The 16,825-nt window shown below is 41.5% G+C and overlaps 1 protein-coding gene across 5 annotated transcripts in view; it reads right to left on the bottom strand.

Annotated features, from left to right (window-relative positions):
- The window catches only part of myofl (myoferlin like), a 226,217-nt gene that overhangs the window by 64,095 nt on the left and 145,297 nt on the right, over window positions 1–16,825 (bottom strand). For all 5 annotated transcript variants that reach the window (XM_043712471.1, XM_043712473.1, XM_043712472.1 and 2 more), the window contains one exon: window positions 6,305–6,444. In XM_043712471.1, the coding sequence (XP_043568406.1) occupies window positions 6,305–6,444 (140 nt within the window). The remainder of the gene's footprint in view (window positions 1–6,304; window positions 6,445–16,825) is intronic.

The following is a 16,825-nucleotide window of genomic DNA, read 5'->3' as shown; positions in this document are numbered from 1 at the left end:
AAGTATGCAAATCAATGCTGATAATGCAGTTTTACATTTGCTTCAGGTAATATTTTCTTTCAGCAAATCTAAATTTTCTTGGATGTCTGGTGTTGACTGCTCATCTTAACATTGTCACGCTGCCAAACGGTGTTTGAAAACTGCAACTTGTTTCTCAGATCTGAAATAGCAACAGGACCAACTTGTAGGACACAAAAAGAGTCTATTTGCCACCCAACTGAAGTTGAATATTGGTCAGAAATATACACTGGATCAGTGCCTTTAGCCACCACATCTTGGCTGGTGAGCTATTACCCAGTAGGAATCGAAGGGAAATATTCTAGAATGCTTATCTGTTAACCTTTGTGGAAAAGTTAAAACATTCACATGGCTGAAGATCAACAGCAGAAACATGAAAAGCCGAAGTGCTGCCACACCTCATGTGGGTAGTTTGCCAGACTCACCCGGAGGTCAGGCAATCAACAGTTGGACATCAAGTTCTATACGATTCAGTGTTGCACACACTACATGAATATCAGTCGAAACGTGTGGTGCTGGAAAAGCACAGCAAGTCAGGCAGCATCTGAGGAGCAGGATAGTCGACATTTTGAGCATGTGCTCTAATGAAGAGCTCAATGAGCTGCCAGAGGAAGTGGTGGAGGTTGGTACAATTGCAGCATTTAAAAGGCATTTGGATTGGTATATGAATAGGAAGGATTTGGAGGGATATGGGTCAGGTGCTGGCAGGTGGGACTAGATTGGGTTGGGATATTTGGTCGGTATGGATGGGTTGGACCGAAGGGTCTGTTTCCATGCTGTACATCTCTAGGACTCTATGACTCATGCCCGAAATGTCGACTCTGCTGCTCCTCAGATGCTGCCTGACCGGTTGCACTTTTCCAGCACCACACTTTGACTCCGATCTGTAGTCTGCACTTTCTCCACTGCAAGGTAACTATGTTAAAAAAGGGACAGAAATCAATAATGCTCATGGGCATCATAGGGGATTGATCATTGACAATTAAATACCTAATACTGCAGAACTGCACAGGGTCAGCGAAACCAAATTCACCCAAAATGTGATCAATTGCACAGAGCAAACCCACATCAAAAAATTGTGAATATGGTTCAATATCAGTTTGAAATGTGTTCCTGTTGCTTTGCTGGATTTGAGTAATTCAAATTCAGCAGCTTCAAATGAAATGAGATACAGATCAAAGTTCAATTTAGATTAAACCAAAACTGAGTTATTTATATGATGTGTGGTTTTCAGCCAGTTCTGACTAAATATTTTTATAACCATTGGATATTCAAAACAGTTTGCTATTTAAACATTTACTTTTCCGATTTATAGCATTGTTCTTCTTAAGCCAAAGCTTCAAAATATAGTTCAGTCTGAATTCAAGCCTCATTTTCTTTTTGCAACCTAGACCAACACAGACATCCCTGCCATCCAACCCCTTTGCCCCAAGCTTCAGGCCAAGAGAAGTAAATTAGGACATATGGGCCATCAAGCCTGTTCTGCCATTTAATATGCTCACGGCTGATCAAACACCTCAATGCTTTGACCCACACTAATCCCACAACCCACACTAAATCCCACAACCCTTTATACCAGTGATTGATCAAAATTCTCTCTCTTCTCAAAATACTGGAGTCTTCACAGTCCTAGTAAATCGTTGGAATACTCTACCATCGGAGTAAAAATAAAACACAGTTCTAAGTGGTATTCTGGTTATTTTAAAAATTATTTCCCCTGATTCTGGATTCCCCAGCCTGTCAATCCCTCAAAGCTTTTGGTAGTTTTCAATGAGATCAACTCTTTCCTCAAAGCACTAATAAATACAGGTCCAGTTTTCCCCAATCTCTCTTCACAAGGCACTCCCATTACCCTGGGAACAAGTTTGGTGAACACTCTGAAAATAAATGCTGGAGATCACAGGGGGGTCAGACAGCATCCACAGAGAGAGCAAGCTAATGTTGAGTCTTGATGAACCTTCAGAACTGAAGTGTGGAGGGGACAGCATTTATGCTATCGTTTGTTTGGGGCGGGGAGGGGGTGGGGGTGGGAGTGGGAGTGAAGAGAGCTGGGAGTAGTGGGTGTAGGGTGCCGGTGAAGAAAAAAAGTTGTTGTTAATTCAGATTAACTGATTGGAATAGGAGAGAGAATGGCAGAACAGTGGTGTGCCTCCTGCCAGACATGAAAGGGCAGTAACTGGGATTGGTGGTTGGGTGGGGGTTGTTGACAAAACATGATAACAAGCTTAAAGAAAAGGGAAGAAAATGTTCACAATTTAAACAAGTGTTGATCTCATTATTAAGTCCAGAAGGCTGTAAAGTGCAGAGTCTGAAGATGAGATGTTGTTCCTCCAGTTTGTGCTGTGATTCACTGGAACACTGCAGCATGCCGAGGACAGATGTGGGCATGCAAGCAGAATGCTGCGTTAAAATGATTGGTTACGGGAAGGTCGGGATCCTGTTTTGTGGAATATCTCCAGTCTGTGTGCAAACAGTCACTTGGTCTGCATTTGGTTTCTCCAATGTAGAGTCAGCCACATTGGGTGCAACGAATACAGTACACAAGACTGGAAGAGGTACAGGTGAAATGCTGCTTCACTTGGAAAGACTGTTTCAGATCCTTAATCTGAACTAACATCACCTTTACTTCATCGGCACCCAACATGCACTACCCCTCTATACACGTCCCCATACCTCCCCCCCCCCCCCCTCCCCCACCAACCAAACTTTAGCACAAGTGCTGTCCCCTCCACATTTTATTTCAGCTATAGAGAGTCATCTAGACCTGAAACGTTAGCTTGCTGTCTCATCTGCTGTGATCTCCAGTATTTGTTGTTTTCAGTTTAGATTTCAGCATCTGCAGTAATTTATTCCTACACCTTCATTGCATTCCCTCAGCAGCAATACCATCTTTCCTGACATAAGCAAACCAACAGATACGGCACGGCACGGCACGGTGGTTAGCACTGTTGCCTCACAGCGCCAGAGATCCGGGTTCAATTCCCGACTCAGGCGACTGACTGTGTGGAGTTTGCACATTCTCCCCGTGTCTGCGTGGGTTTTCTCCGGGTGCTCCGGTTTCCTCCCACAGTCCAAAAAGATGTGCAGGTCAGGTGAATTGGCCATGCTAAATTGCCCGTAGTGTTAGGTAAGGGGTAAATGTAGGGGTATGGGTGGGTTGCGCTTCGGCGGGGCGGTGTGGACTTGTTGGGCCGAAGGGCCTGTTTCCACACTGTAAATAATCTAATCTAATCTAATCTAAAGATACCCTCTAGACTTTGAATAGCTCAGATACACCCAAATCTAGACTTCAGCCCTCCTGCACTCCAATCTTGGAGTTAAGGCTAACATTCCATGAGCATTCCTAACAACCTGCTGCAGCTGCATGTTAGCCTCCTTTGGGAGAGGCGTTCTAACATTTTGCCATTCAAGAAATACTCTGTATATTTGATTTTCCTACTAAAGAGGATGATCCCATTTTTCAATATTATAATCCATCTGCCAGATTCTTATCCACTCACTAAGCCTCTCCCAGTTTTGCTGAAGCCATTTTATCTCATCTTCACAAACACACATTCCCGCTTAGCTTTGTATCATCCACAAATTTGGAAATATTATATTTTGTCTCCAACTCCAAATCATTGATTTATATTTTTGAAGTGCTCAGATCCAAGTCCTGATCCTCGCAGCACCCCATTAAGCTGCAAACCCAAGGATGGCCCATTATACCTAGTGTTTTCTGCTGTTAGCCAATCATTAATCCATGCAAATGCAATGCTTCCTAAAGCTAGACACCTTATCAAAAAATGAGAACACTATATTCATCAACTCCTATTCAATTTTGTAGAATTTCCTAAATGTTACAAGTTCAACAAACTCTATTTCCCACTTGCAAATCAGTGCTGAATATGCCCAATGAAACCATTATTTTCCAAGTATTCATATGACATCTTTGGTAATAGATGCTATTATTTTGCCAATGGCCAACGCAAGGCTAACAGCTCTAAGTCCTGCACACTCTCACTTGTTCCCTTCTTAAATAGTAGGGGATATTTGCCAGCTTCCAATCTACAGAACATGAGGATAGAAGATCAGGTCCTGGAGATTAATCAGCTTTCAGCCACATTAACTTCTCCAGTGTAATCTTACTAGTGCTAATCTCCTTGAACTCAATCCTCACTAGCCACTAATTCAGGGAGATTTGGGTCTTCCGTAGTGAAAGCAGATGTAATCATTTAGCTTCTCTGTCATTTCTCTATTCCCCATTGATTCTTCTGAATCTGCCTGTAATATATTCACATTAGTCCGAGCCAAATTTCTCCTTTCACTTATCTGTATAAGCTTTAACAATTTCTTTTGGCAGACTGCATCCACGTTCTATTCTTCCTTCCTTGATCATTTTTAAAATTAACTTACAGGATGTGGGCATCGCCTGCTAGACTAGCTTGCATTGTCCATTCCTAATGGTTAAGGGTCTGGATTTGCACGTAAGCCAGACCAGGTAAGGATGGCAAAATTTCCTTTCCTTTATGAACCAGATGGATTTTCCAAAAATTGACAATGGTTTCAGGATCATCATTAGACTCTTTATCAACCCCCAAGTTATCAGTTCCTCCTTTGCTGTATTCTAAATACCTTCCAACCTTAGATTTACTATAATTTTTAGCAATTCTAATGGATTACCCTCAGGTAAATCATTAAGTGTTCATTTATTACATCCTTAGGAATAAATTCTAGCATTTTGCCAACTCCTGACAGGACTAACAGGTCTCTAGGTCCCCAACATATTTGTGGTCACTCATCCCGATAGGCTCTTTTACAAAATGACTATTAATTGGTCTTTTTTTCACTCCATAAACTAGACCTAAAATAACCTATCTTCTAACCAGGTACTGCTCCCTTGAGAACAGTCCTTAACACTTCAAAAAACACATCCTCCACAGCTTGATACTAAATAGGTTTACCCAGTCTACATGTAAAGTGAAGTCATCTTAGTTTTGGCCATGCTACATGCTTCATCTCCTGATTTATTACAATACCTTATGTTACCACTATCTGGTGACCTGTAAATAACTCCAACCAACGTCTGTTGCTCCATGTTGCTTCTTAGCTCCACTTAATCAGGTTTCACTATCCAAGATCCTGCCTTATAAAATTTCCTGATTTTATCCCTTTTTAGAAGTGCATTTCCACTTACTTTGCCTTCTGGTCTCAACTTCCCTCAAGCTAAATATTCTTTGAATATTGGATTCCCAGTCAATCAGATCATACCCATTTACCCCTCTAGGACAAGCTGATTGCAAGTACTGTGTGCATTTGGTCGTTGTGCCCAGTGCCTTTTTATTTTGGAGGTCATTCCACATTTGAAGTATACTCCATGTTCAGCCTTTGGTCTTCCTGTCTTTTTAAAAAGATTAGCTTTCTGACAGTGTGGAAACCTACTTGCTGTTACCAACTTCATTTTCTTCCAATTTGGGTTACACCGCAGTCCCCAATCTTCAACAAGTTACTTTAAACCCAGCCTAACAGCACCAGCTGTCATCAATCCCAATCCTGCAAATATATAACCCATCCAATTTATACAGGGGCCACCTTCCCCAGAATCATTCCTAATATCTCTGAAATTGGATGCTCTCTAATCAAACGTTTAGTTCATTCATCCTTCTGTTCTTGTAAAAAATGGCACTTGGAGTAATCTTGTGGTTACTGCGTTCGAAACCCAACTTTTTAATTTCCTTCCTAGCTCCTTGAGTTCTACTTTCAGGATTTCATCTCTTTTTAACTTAGGTCATTGGTAGCAACATTGACTACCACTTTCTGCCGATTCCCTTCCCCTAGAACAATGTCCTGCAGCCGTTCCCAGATATCGGTGCATTACCTCACACATTCACATTAATATTGCAGCTACCATGAGTCTTGCCCATGTGGTCACAGAAACATCTTCAAGCCAGATACTAGCCTGATCTACTTGTGGCCTTCTTTTACAGTGCTTTAGCCAGTCTTTGAGATATTGAAGAAATTCAAAGAAAAAGAAGAACAGAATGCAGGTGAGAGTCTTAACCTTAAAAATCTCACGTAACAAAGCATTCAATGCTTTAACAACTACATGAGGAAAATGCACCAACTCATCTCACTGCTTTTGCAATAAGAGGTATAGGCTGATTAAGTGAAAATGTTCCCAATTTAAAATGGCCAAGAAAAGTTTGTTCCAATGAAATCTCTCTCAACCCACTCTTATTAACCTGATCAGACTCACTCTTGGTCATACACAACAGGTAAGCTTCCAATTCAAAAATGAAAGTTGAACCTGTGTAAGGTTGGGTTGGTAGGTGCTGTACAACGTCCTCATTTCTGTGTGTTCTGGTACAAGTCCCTGCTGTCTCAGAACATGAAGTGCGAGCCGTTCTTCTGGAGGTCCAAGATGGATATTTAAAGTCTTGTTACGTTCTGTATTAAAAACAAAAAAAACCAAAGACTCAGAATTTTAAGATCAAAATGCAGTGAAAAGGTAAATAATAATTTATTCCAAAAAAAGGGAGGATATCCTTTTAACCTTTACTTCAAATAGCAATGCTTAGTTTTTTCTCCCCCCCCCCACCCCTTATATATTCTTTGGAGATTTCGCACTGGACCTCTCCATACCAATGCATGCCCATTTTTGTTTTTGAATAGCAGATACCAGAATTATACGATGTTATAACTGGCAGTGACCACAATGTTTCTTATTTTTTTGGCTTTGGAAATCAAAAGCCCAAAGTATTTATTGAAAGAATGAAGCCACATGGCTCACCTATTTAGAATAAAGATTATTTTACAAAATATAAAAAAAAATTAAAAAAACATGAACACTAAACAACTCTAGTTATGTTGAAGGTATGAAAAGTACAACGAATTAGTATTGGTTACTTTGTAAATTGGACTTCAATTTCCCTCCTACAACCACGTGACACACATTACTCCTGTCAGATACTTAGCAAAATTGGACCATTAAATCATTTTGTCCAAGTACAGCTTCAATGATTCGTTCATGGTTGAAACTTCTTGGGCCTTCTGCCTGCTTCCGACAGGGTTTTGCTTTACACCCAAGTGGAATTTGGTGGTGGTTTAGGCTCCCATGTCTCTACACTGGTCACAAATGACTCATGTACAGCCACTTCCAGTCAGAAGCATTGTTTTTAAACCTCCATTAACTGTGGACTTTAGTATCAAGAATTCACTCTCCCCAACCTGACTAGCCCAGAAGTGCAACTCATCATCACGAGTTCTTTAGCTAACTGGAGGTTAGATCTCCCTCAGCCAGCATGCAGAATTTCAACTGGACTCTGTGATAAACCCATGCCCTCTGATCTGGAGGCAGTTTGTTCTCAACTCAAAAGGCCTGATCAAAACACAAGGATTAAAGTTCATGTTCACCTTTTCTACTGCTCTCCTCACAGACTATATTTCCTGGAATGAAGATGCAGAAATCATTTAAGAGAAACTGTTTTAAAAAACATTCACTAACAAAATTCAGGTTTTCCTACATGGACTAATCACAACAGCATCAAAAGGGAGGTATGATTGTTATATTACCGTCTTAATATAACCTGTGATTCTTTAATTCTTGTTTTGATCACAGCATCATTTCCACCCCCTCCCTGCAAAAACACTTCTTCACATGGATGTTAAATCTGGAGACTGAATTTATTGTCACAACTAGGCCTTTACAGAAATGCCCAAAGCAATTCATCATACATTTGTACAATGTTGATAATTTATACAAAGATACAAATGTCACATTTGCCTACCTATCATTATTGGAGATGTCTTTTTTTTCTCTATGTAAGAGTAACTGGGTCTTGCATCTCCCCTGCATAATGGTTAATGACAAATGAAGAAGGGCTCATGCCCGAAACATCGATTTTCCTGCTCCTTGGATGCTGCCTGACCTGCTGCGCTTTTCCAGCAACACATTTTCAGCTCAGTATCAGGTCTTCCATTGATATTCACAGTGCACACATGGCTCATGAAAAATTATTGATGGAACCAATGCAGTAAGTCAAAATGGAGATATTCTTCCAAATCCCAGACACCACAGACTTGGAATTTATTATTTACCAATCTAAAAGTGCAATCTTATTACTGCCAACTTCAAGTTTCTCTTCAATTGCTAATCCTCCCACTTCTGTTTGATCTCAATATTTTATTAAGTACTTTTTCAGATACCTTCTGAACATTGAATGGATTGCAAGGGGTTTTGAAATCTATACCTGTTAAACCTATCAAATTAAGATTCATTCAAAATTATCTGCTCCATCATACACAGGTGTAGGACCTCTCTCCAGATCCATAACTCCATGTACTCAATTAAACAAGATTTGAAATAGCAGAGTGGTTTGCAACAAAATGCCCTCAAAATAAGACTTCAAGGAAAGTGTGTCCTTTTATAATTGACATCTTTCGGCTTAGAGACACACTTATAAAAATCGATTTTCAGGGCATTTTTCTTTCTAGATCTTTTGCACAACATTTAACTTAAAATGATATCCTTGTTTCCAATGGCTGAAGGGTAAATAACAGTGGAGCACGGATTTAAACGTGATTGACACATGAGCCTGAAGCGACAGGAGAAATGTTTTTTTCAAAAAAAAAGGGGTAATGAGTAGTTAGGGTTTTAAATGTACTGCTCAATACAGCTTCAGAAAGTAACTGGATATATATCCAGACAAACAAAATTGCAGAAACGTGGGGAAAGAGTTGGGAGTGGTTGGGAAAAGTAGGGATAACTGGCTGTAAAATCTAACAGACTGGATGAGCTGATGGGCCTCCATCACGTGTTGTACTATTCGGATTTTGAGCATTCTTTTGGTCAAAATCAAAAGAATGTGGTGCCCTCTTCCAAAACATGTATCTGTTTGATACCACCAAATACTTGTGACCAGAGCCTATTGTGGACAGAGGAACATGATCTATACCTCCCTTTATATAGGCAACCAAAGTTTTATTCTGCTAACCTTATGCCATTGTTGGATTGAATGTGGTGAAATTAAGCTGTGTTGACTAAACAAAATAATGTATCAGTTCAGCTCAGTTCAGGGAGAAAACAAATTGCTGAGTATATTTAAAAGTAGCTCAGTCTCATTCCTTAGACATTTGCTTTCATTTTAGATGTGCCTTTCTCATTGCCTATTGGAATTACAGATGAGCACTACTGAAGGTGACTGGAATGACATTTCCAGGAAAGACTCCCCCTCTACATGCATTGCTCAGCAGTAATCAGGCTGACAACACAACACTATTGGACAAGGTGAGGGTCACACCAGTAGTCGATGCAGCTCAGACCTGCTGGTGTATCCAATCAACAGTTATTAACTAAATCTACAAACGTGTTTTCAAATTTGAGATTTCGTAGTGATCCCATCCTGCACGATCTTATGGAGAACTACGCAGGCATTGAAACCAACTATAAAAAAAGGCTTCTTTCAACAGGATAAATTAAATGATGCTGTTCTTGATTTGGCTAGCCTATTGCTGGAATCTGGAAGGAAATGGTTAACTTACCAGTACAAGAGCATGGCTTCTAAAGATTTGTAACTTTTTTTTATATGGAACATCTGCAGCTTTGAGACAGCTGCCAAAGTACAAGTTAAAATAAACTGGTGAAAGGAAGCTGCCCAGTTCATGGAGAGGGCAGAAACGATATAGTGCAGCAAGTCCCTGACACCGTGTACACAGGCAGAAAGAATCACCCCCAGCTGCCCGCTACAAATCTCCCCTAGATCAGCAAAAAGAAATGCTCTTCACAACATTTCACTCTCGTTTTAGCACCTATTATCCCTACTTTTCATACTCTCTGGGTTCATTCGCATGTCAAACTGACCTGTCTGGCTTGTGCATCTGCCCACCCTTTACTGCTCGAGGACACTTTCAATCTGTTGAAATCGAAAAGTAAAAAAAAAACTTGCCCTATGTTTTAATTGAATGTATTGAGCCTCGGCATGTATTTTATGCTATGAAGGGTCAAAAACTGACTAACTATGCAAACAACTGTGAAGATTATCAGCAAATCGTACACAACTGCCAGACCCAAATGCCTGCAATTACCCAATTTAAGAAAAACACCCATAAGCCTCATGGAATTTGAAATCTGAACGTTACTGTAGTAGTGACATTGTTTCATTGTAAAAACAAATTGCACTGGCTTTTGAACTTAGAACTAAAGCACATAGGTCGCTAATTAAAAAAGGGGAAAAAGTCACATTAAAAAGTTAGGTGTTAAAAAGCATTAACAAAAGTTCACCAACTTTCCAAGAGATCCCACAGTGGCCCCTGCTGCCTGGACTGTAAGTTGTGTGCATATCAGACACCTATATCAGCTCCGCACACCAAGTATGTTCATTTAAATCCATTAGCTATAAAAAAAATACAAAAGGGAGGTACACACCCTGGATTCAAACATTGAGAAACTGAACTTTCAGTGCACTATTCTGTGACTTAACTTTATAAGTTCAGTAAGAGTAGAGGGCAGGTGGATCGTGGAGAAGTAGGATCCCTAGGAGTACCCAAGACTCAGCACTGGGAAGGTGTTCATCAGCTTCTTTATGGTCTCCATCAGATTTTCTTGACTTTGGCATTCGTTGCCATTTTTGGTGTGCAACATGGTTTCTATAGTTTTCAAACAAACTAATTTCACTGCAGCATTTTCATTTGTTGTGAGGTAGATTTAGGAGGGATTTGTACATCCTAAAATGTGTACGCAATACACAATACACACCAAAGAGGAGAAGTGTTGTATATTTGGTAAAGTGAAGTAGTCAGCAACATCATGGGAAAACTGTTGACAAACAATCAAAAGGAAGTCTATCAAAATGAGTGTTCAGTTCGGTGGGTGGGAGAAAAGCAGTATTTTGCATAAGTTGAAATGGTTAGCAATCTCAACTTGGTGCAATTCAAAACATCTTCAACTAGAGAACTGTGCTGTAACATTTACCTTGGGTAATGTGACAAGGTAGAATAGAGGTAATATGGCTCAATGGATATATTTATACATGGTATGATAGTAGAAAACAAGAATTTAGCAAGGTTTTGAGTTCCATTGATTAGGTATACTGCACAGCTGTCAGGCACGAATGCTCTTATTTTGAAGGGTCTCTGGGCTGGATATATTTTGAAGTGTTGGCAGGTGAAAGAGATCGTGCCCACTCCAGGGTTCTGCTCTAGTTTGCATGGTATCTCTGGCCAGCTCAGTAATGCTCCTTTCTGGGTTGACTGAAAATAAAGAGGGTTCAGTGGCACAACCAACACAAATCACAGGAGACATGTGGCGTATTTGGTAAAATCAATTGGTCAGCATCATATCAAACACCATGGATAAGCAAACATTACGAAAGGAAATCTATCAAAGTGCACAGCTTATCATCCTGCTTTACCGAACCACTTGTCATCCAAGGAGAGCTGTTCCAATTCCTTCAACTTATCCTCATCAGTGAAGTTTGTCATCCTTCAAACCATTTTTGTAAATTGCTTCTGCACTCTCTCCAATGCATTCACAGCTTTCCTGTCATGCTGCACCCACTGTACACCACAGCCCAGAGGAAGTCCAAGCCATCTGAATGAGTTCCACAGATTTACTACCCTTGGAGAAAAGGCTCATCTATCATAAATGACTGACCTTGTTTTGAGATGTTTCTAGGCTCTTCCACAAGGTGGAGCAACTTTTCAGCATTTACCATGTCCAGTCTCCCAAGAATCTGTGTTTCAATAAGGTTTCATCTCATTCCACTAAACGCCAAATGAGAACAGGTGCAACCTATTCAACCTCCATTAGTTCCTCCATACCTAGCCCACTGAACTTGCTCCCTACCACCTCCAATGCTAGTACATCTTTCCTTAGGTAAGAGGACCAAAAGTCTTCAGTATTTTTTTTTCAGGTGAATTACATTTTTAGCAATACCTCCCTTTTCATATTCCATTCCCGTCAATATAAAGGCCATCACCTCATTTACCTTCCCTATAACCAGGTGAACTTGGATGCCAGCTTTGTCACTTTGTGCAAGGGCCCTCAAGTCCCTCTGTGCTGCAGCTATCTGCAGCCTTTTCCCTCCAATAATATTCAGCTCCTTTATTCTTCATGCCAAAGTGTATCCCCTCACATTTTCCACATTATATCCTATCTGCCAAGTTTTTATCCATGTATATCCCTCGACAGTTGGTCATCCTCATTACTTGCCTTCCCACCTATTTGTGTATCTTCTGTAAACTTGGAAATAGTCAACTCATGTCTCTCATCCAAGTCATTACATACTGTAAATCATTATGGCACCAGTATTGACATACTGGTAGCAGTGTACTACTTACAGAATGCCATCCTGAAATTTCCCATTTTTTTCCCCCCCCCAAACTCTATTAGTTAGCCAATCCAGGCTAATGTACTACACATGGGCTCTTAAGCAACTTTAAGCGTGATATCTTATTGAATATATTTTGAAAGTCAAAATTTTTAAAGTACTGGGTCCCCTTTATTGGTCCTATTTATCACCTTCTCAAAAGAACTCAAAACTCATCAGATATGACTCTGCTCGATTACATGTATTCCTAAACGCTCTATTATATCCTTTATAACTGAAGCTTGACATCTGTCAGAGTTAGTGATGTATAGCACGGAAACAAACCCATTGGTCCAACTCATCGATGCCAACCAAATATCCTAAATTAATCCAGTCCCATTTGCCACCACTTGGCTCACATCCCTCTAAACCCTTCCTATTCATATACCCATCCAAAAGCCTTTTAAATGTTGCTACTGTACCAATTTTCATCACTTCCTCTGCAATTCATTCCATACATTGACCACCCTGTGAAAAAACTGCCCCTTAGGTCCATTTCAAATCTTTCCCCTCTCATCATAAACCTATGGCCTCTAGTTCTGGACTCCCTGACACCAGGGAAAGGACTTTGCCTATTTACCCTATCATTGCTTCTCTTGATTTCATAAACCTCTGTAAGGTCACCCCTCCACTTTGACAAGAACTTTCAGGTGAGAGCACTCCCACCTTTGTTCTTCCCAGCATTTTTGGGAAGAGTTCTGGTATATGAATGAATGGGAATGAAATGTTTAAGACAGTCATAGAGATGTACAGCACAGAAACAGGTCCTTCAGTCCAACACGTCCATGCTGATCAGATAAGCTAACCTAATCTACTCCCGTGAATAAAGCTCATTCCATACACGCATCACCCTCTGCATGAAAATGTTGCCCCTTAGGTCCATTTTAAATCTTCCCCCTCTCATCCTAAACCTATGTCCTCCAGTTCTGGACTCCCCAACCCCAACGAAAGGACTTTGCTATTTATCCTATCCATACCTCTCAATTTTGTAAACCTCTATAAAAGGTCACCCCTCAACCTCCTACACTCCAGGGAAAACTGCCCCAGCCTGTTCAGCCTCTCCCTATAGCTCAAATCCTCCAACCCTGGCAACATCCTTGTAAATCTTTTCTGAACCCTTTCAAGTTTCACAACATCTTTCCGATAGGAAGGAGACCAGAATTGCACGCAATATTCCAACAGTGGCAACCAATGTCCTGTACAGCCGCAACATGACCTCCCAACTCCTATCGTCAAGCAGATTCCTTTACCTGGGATGGCAACAAACAGTGCTAGATCAGCACTTATCCAGGCAAGCAGGGAACATTCATCACAATCTGTGTCTTGTAAATGGTGGACAAACACTGGAGAGATAAGTGGCGAGTTACTTGCCTCCCGGTTTTTGACTTTACCTCGTCAGCAAAATATTTAGACGGTCGGTTCGATTCAGTTTCTAGACAATGTTAACTCCCAGTCAACATTACCTCTAAGTTGTTCATTGCCATAGACGCTCCAACATTCCACACATGACAATCGTGGCCACAACATCATTTCTGAAAGTTGATGCCGCACAGAGACTACAGAAGCTCAACCACTTGGAAAGAAAATTAGAGAGAATGCGGGATATTCATGGAATGTTGATAATGTAGGATTCAGCAGTGATAATGCAACTGAATGTCAAAGGGAGACAATTAGATTCCCTTGTTGGAGATAGTTATGGTCTTTTCTCTTTATTGGTTCATGGGACGAGGGTGGCGTCACCAGCTAGGCCAGCATTTATTGCCCACCCCTAATTGCCCAGAGGGCAGTATAAAAGTCAACCACATTGCTGTCGGTCTGGAGTCACATTAGGCCAGACCAGATAAAGGAGGACAGATTTCCTTCCCTACAAGGCATGACTGAACCACATGTATTTTTCCAACAAATTGACAATGGCTTGAAGGGTTATCTTTAGACCCCTAATTCCAGATTATTGATTGATTCAAATGCCACCATCTGCAAATGGTACGATCTGAACCCAGGTCCCCAGAAAACTAGAAGTTTGTAGATTAATAATCCAGCGATATTACCATTACACCATTGTCTCTCCCTTGCACATACAGTCATAGAGATGCACAGCATGGAAACACAGACTCTTCAGTCCAACCCGTCCATGCTGACCACCCTCCAAACCCTTCCTACTCATATACCCATCCAAATGCCTCTTAAATGTTGCAATTGAACCAGCCTCCACCACTTCCTCTGGCAGCTCATTCCATACACATACCACCCTCTGCATGAAAAGGCTGCCCCGTAGGTCTCTTTTATATCTTTTCCCTCTCACCCTAAATCTATGCCCTCCAGTTCTGGACTCCCCGACTCCAGGGAAAAGATTTTGCCTATTCACCCTCTCCATACCCCTCAATTTTGTAAACCTCTATAATGTCACCCCTCAGCCTCCGACGCTCCAGGGAAAACAGCCCCAGCCTGTTCAGCCTCTCCCTGTAGCTCAAATCCTTCCAACCTGGCAATATCCTTGTAAATCTTTTCTGAACCCTTTCAAATTACACAACACCTTTCCGATAGGAAGGAGACCAGAACTGCACGCAATATTCCAACAGTGGCCTTGTCCAGTGTATTACTTGGCAGTTAACTCAAGCCAGAAAGTGGTCCAGGTCTCATTGCATGTGGTCACAAATTGGTTCAGCGATCAAGGAATTTGAAATGGTACGGATCAATCAAAATCCTTATTTCTGACCCAACGATGGAGACAAAGGTAATTGATGAAGCAGCTGAGAAAAGTTGGGTCTAGGACATTCCCTCAAGGGCCTCCTTGGAGTGAGATGTATGGCTCCAGCCAGAGAGAGTGTTTCTCTGGTGTAGGAGCAAATTACTGCAACCTGCACTGAAAAAACAACAAATGCTGGAGATCACAGCAGGTCAGACAGCATCCATGGACAGAGAGCAAACTAAAGTGGAGTCTTGAGTCACAGCTGAAGTGAAATGTGGAGGGGGAAGCTGTAGTGGGGGTGTTGGAGCATAGAGTGCTGGGGGAGAAAGGATGCTGATACTTCAGATTAAGTGATTGGAATGAGAGAATGGCAGAACAGAGCCCCACTGAGGTGGGAGGGGAAAGCAAACATGGTGATAGAGAATGTAACAAGTAAAGCTGAAAGGAAGGCAAGGAATGGGAGTTGGTTCACAATTTGAAGGTGTTGAATTAAATATTAAGTCCAAAAGGCTGCAAACTGCCGAGTGTGAAAATGAGATGTTGTTCCTCCAGTTTGTACGGTGATTCACTGGAGCACTGCAGCATGCCGAGGACAGATATATGGGCATGCAAGCAGGATGCTGTGTTAAAATTACCGGCTATAGGAAGGTCGGGGTCACATTTGCACACAGACTGGAGCTTTTCTGCAAAACAGTCACCCAGTTGCATTTGATTGCAGCAAATACAACATACAAGATTGGAGTAGATAGAGGTGAAATGCTGCTTCACCTAGAATGATGAGCAGGGAGGAGACACGGTGGCACAGTGATTAGCACTGCTGCCTCACAGTGCCAGAGACCCGGGTTCAATTCCAGCCTTGGGCAACTGACTGTGTGGAGTTTGCACGTTCTCCCAGTGTCTGCGTGGGTTTCCTCCGGGTGCTCCGGTTTCCTCCCACAGTCCAAAGATGTGCAGGTCAGGTGAATTGGCCATGCTAAATTGCCCGTAATGTTAGGTAAGGGGTAAATGTAGGGGTACAGGTAGATTGCGCTTCGGCGGGTCGGTGTGAAATTGTTGGGCCAAAGGGCCGGTGTCCACACTGTAAAGTAATCTAATCTAAAGAGACGAAGGGGCAGGTGTTGCACCTTCTGGGGTTACATGGGAAGATGCCATGGGAAGGGGTGGTGTTAGTGATTGATGAATTAACTAGACTGTCCAGAGGGAATGATCCTTGAGAGATGCAGACAGGGGACTGAGGGGAAAGATGTATTTGGTGATGGCATTCTTGAGGAACCTGAAATGGCAGAGAATGATCTATTGAATACAGGGTTGGTGGGATGAAAAATGAGCATTTTCTCAAGCACTTTGATATAGTTGGTCAAATATTGCCTTGACTGTCAAAAGGCAGTCATTTGCACTTCATCTTTCAAAGAAAGAGCAAAGTAAATGAATAGTTACAATCTGCTTGTGATGTTGACTGAGCCAGGGTATGAAAAAAAGCTCTCATGTTCTTTTAAGAGTGACATTGCAGTTTATTTTATAAACAGCCTCTGTTGAGCATCTCATTCAAGAGACAGCCTAAACAAAATCCCAGTCTGTATTGTGCACTCAATTATCTGGAATGGGATTTGAGGCAATGGAATCTTTCTAGGAGGACAGGAGTGTATTGCTGAACAAAGGGACCTTGGAGTGCGGGTTCATAGCTCCTTGAAAGTGGAGTTGCAGGTAGATAGAATAGTGAAGGCGGCGTTTGGTATGCTTTCCTTTATTGGTCAGAGTATTGAGTACAGGAGTT

This window comes from Chiloscyllium plagiosum, chromosome 22 (assembly GCF_004010195.1).
Source record: "Chiloscyllium plagiosum isolate BGI_BamShark_2017 chromosome 22, ASM401019v2, whole genome shotgun sequence".
Classification (NCBI taxonomy): Eukaryota; Metazoa; Chordata; class Chondrichthyes; order Orectolobiformes; family Hemiscylliidae; genus Chiloscyllium; species Chiloscyllium plagiosum.
The sequence above is the reverse complement of the archived record's forward strand: the minus strand, read 5'-3'. Positions and strand labels throughout refer to the sequence as shown.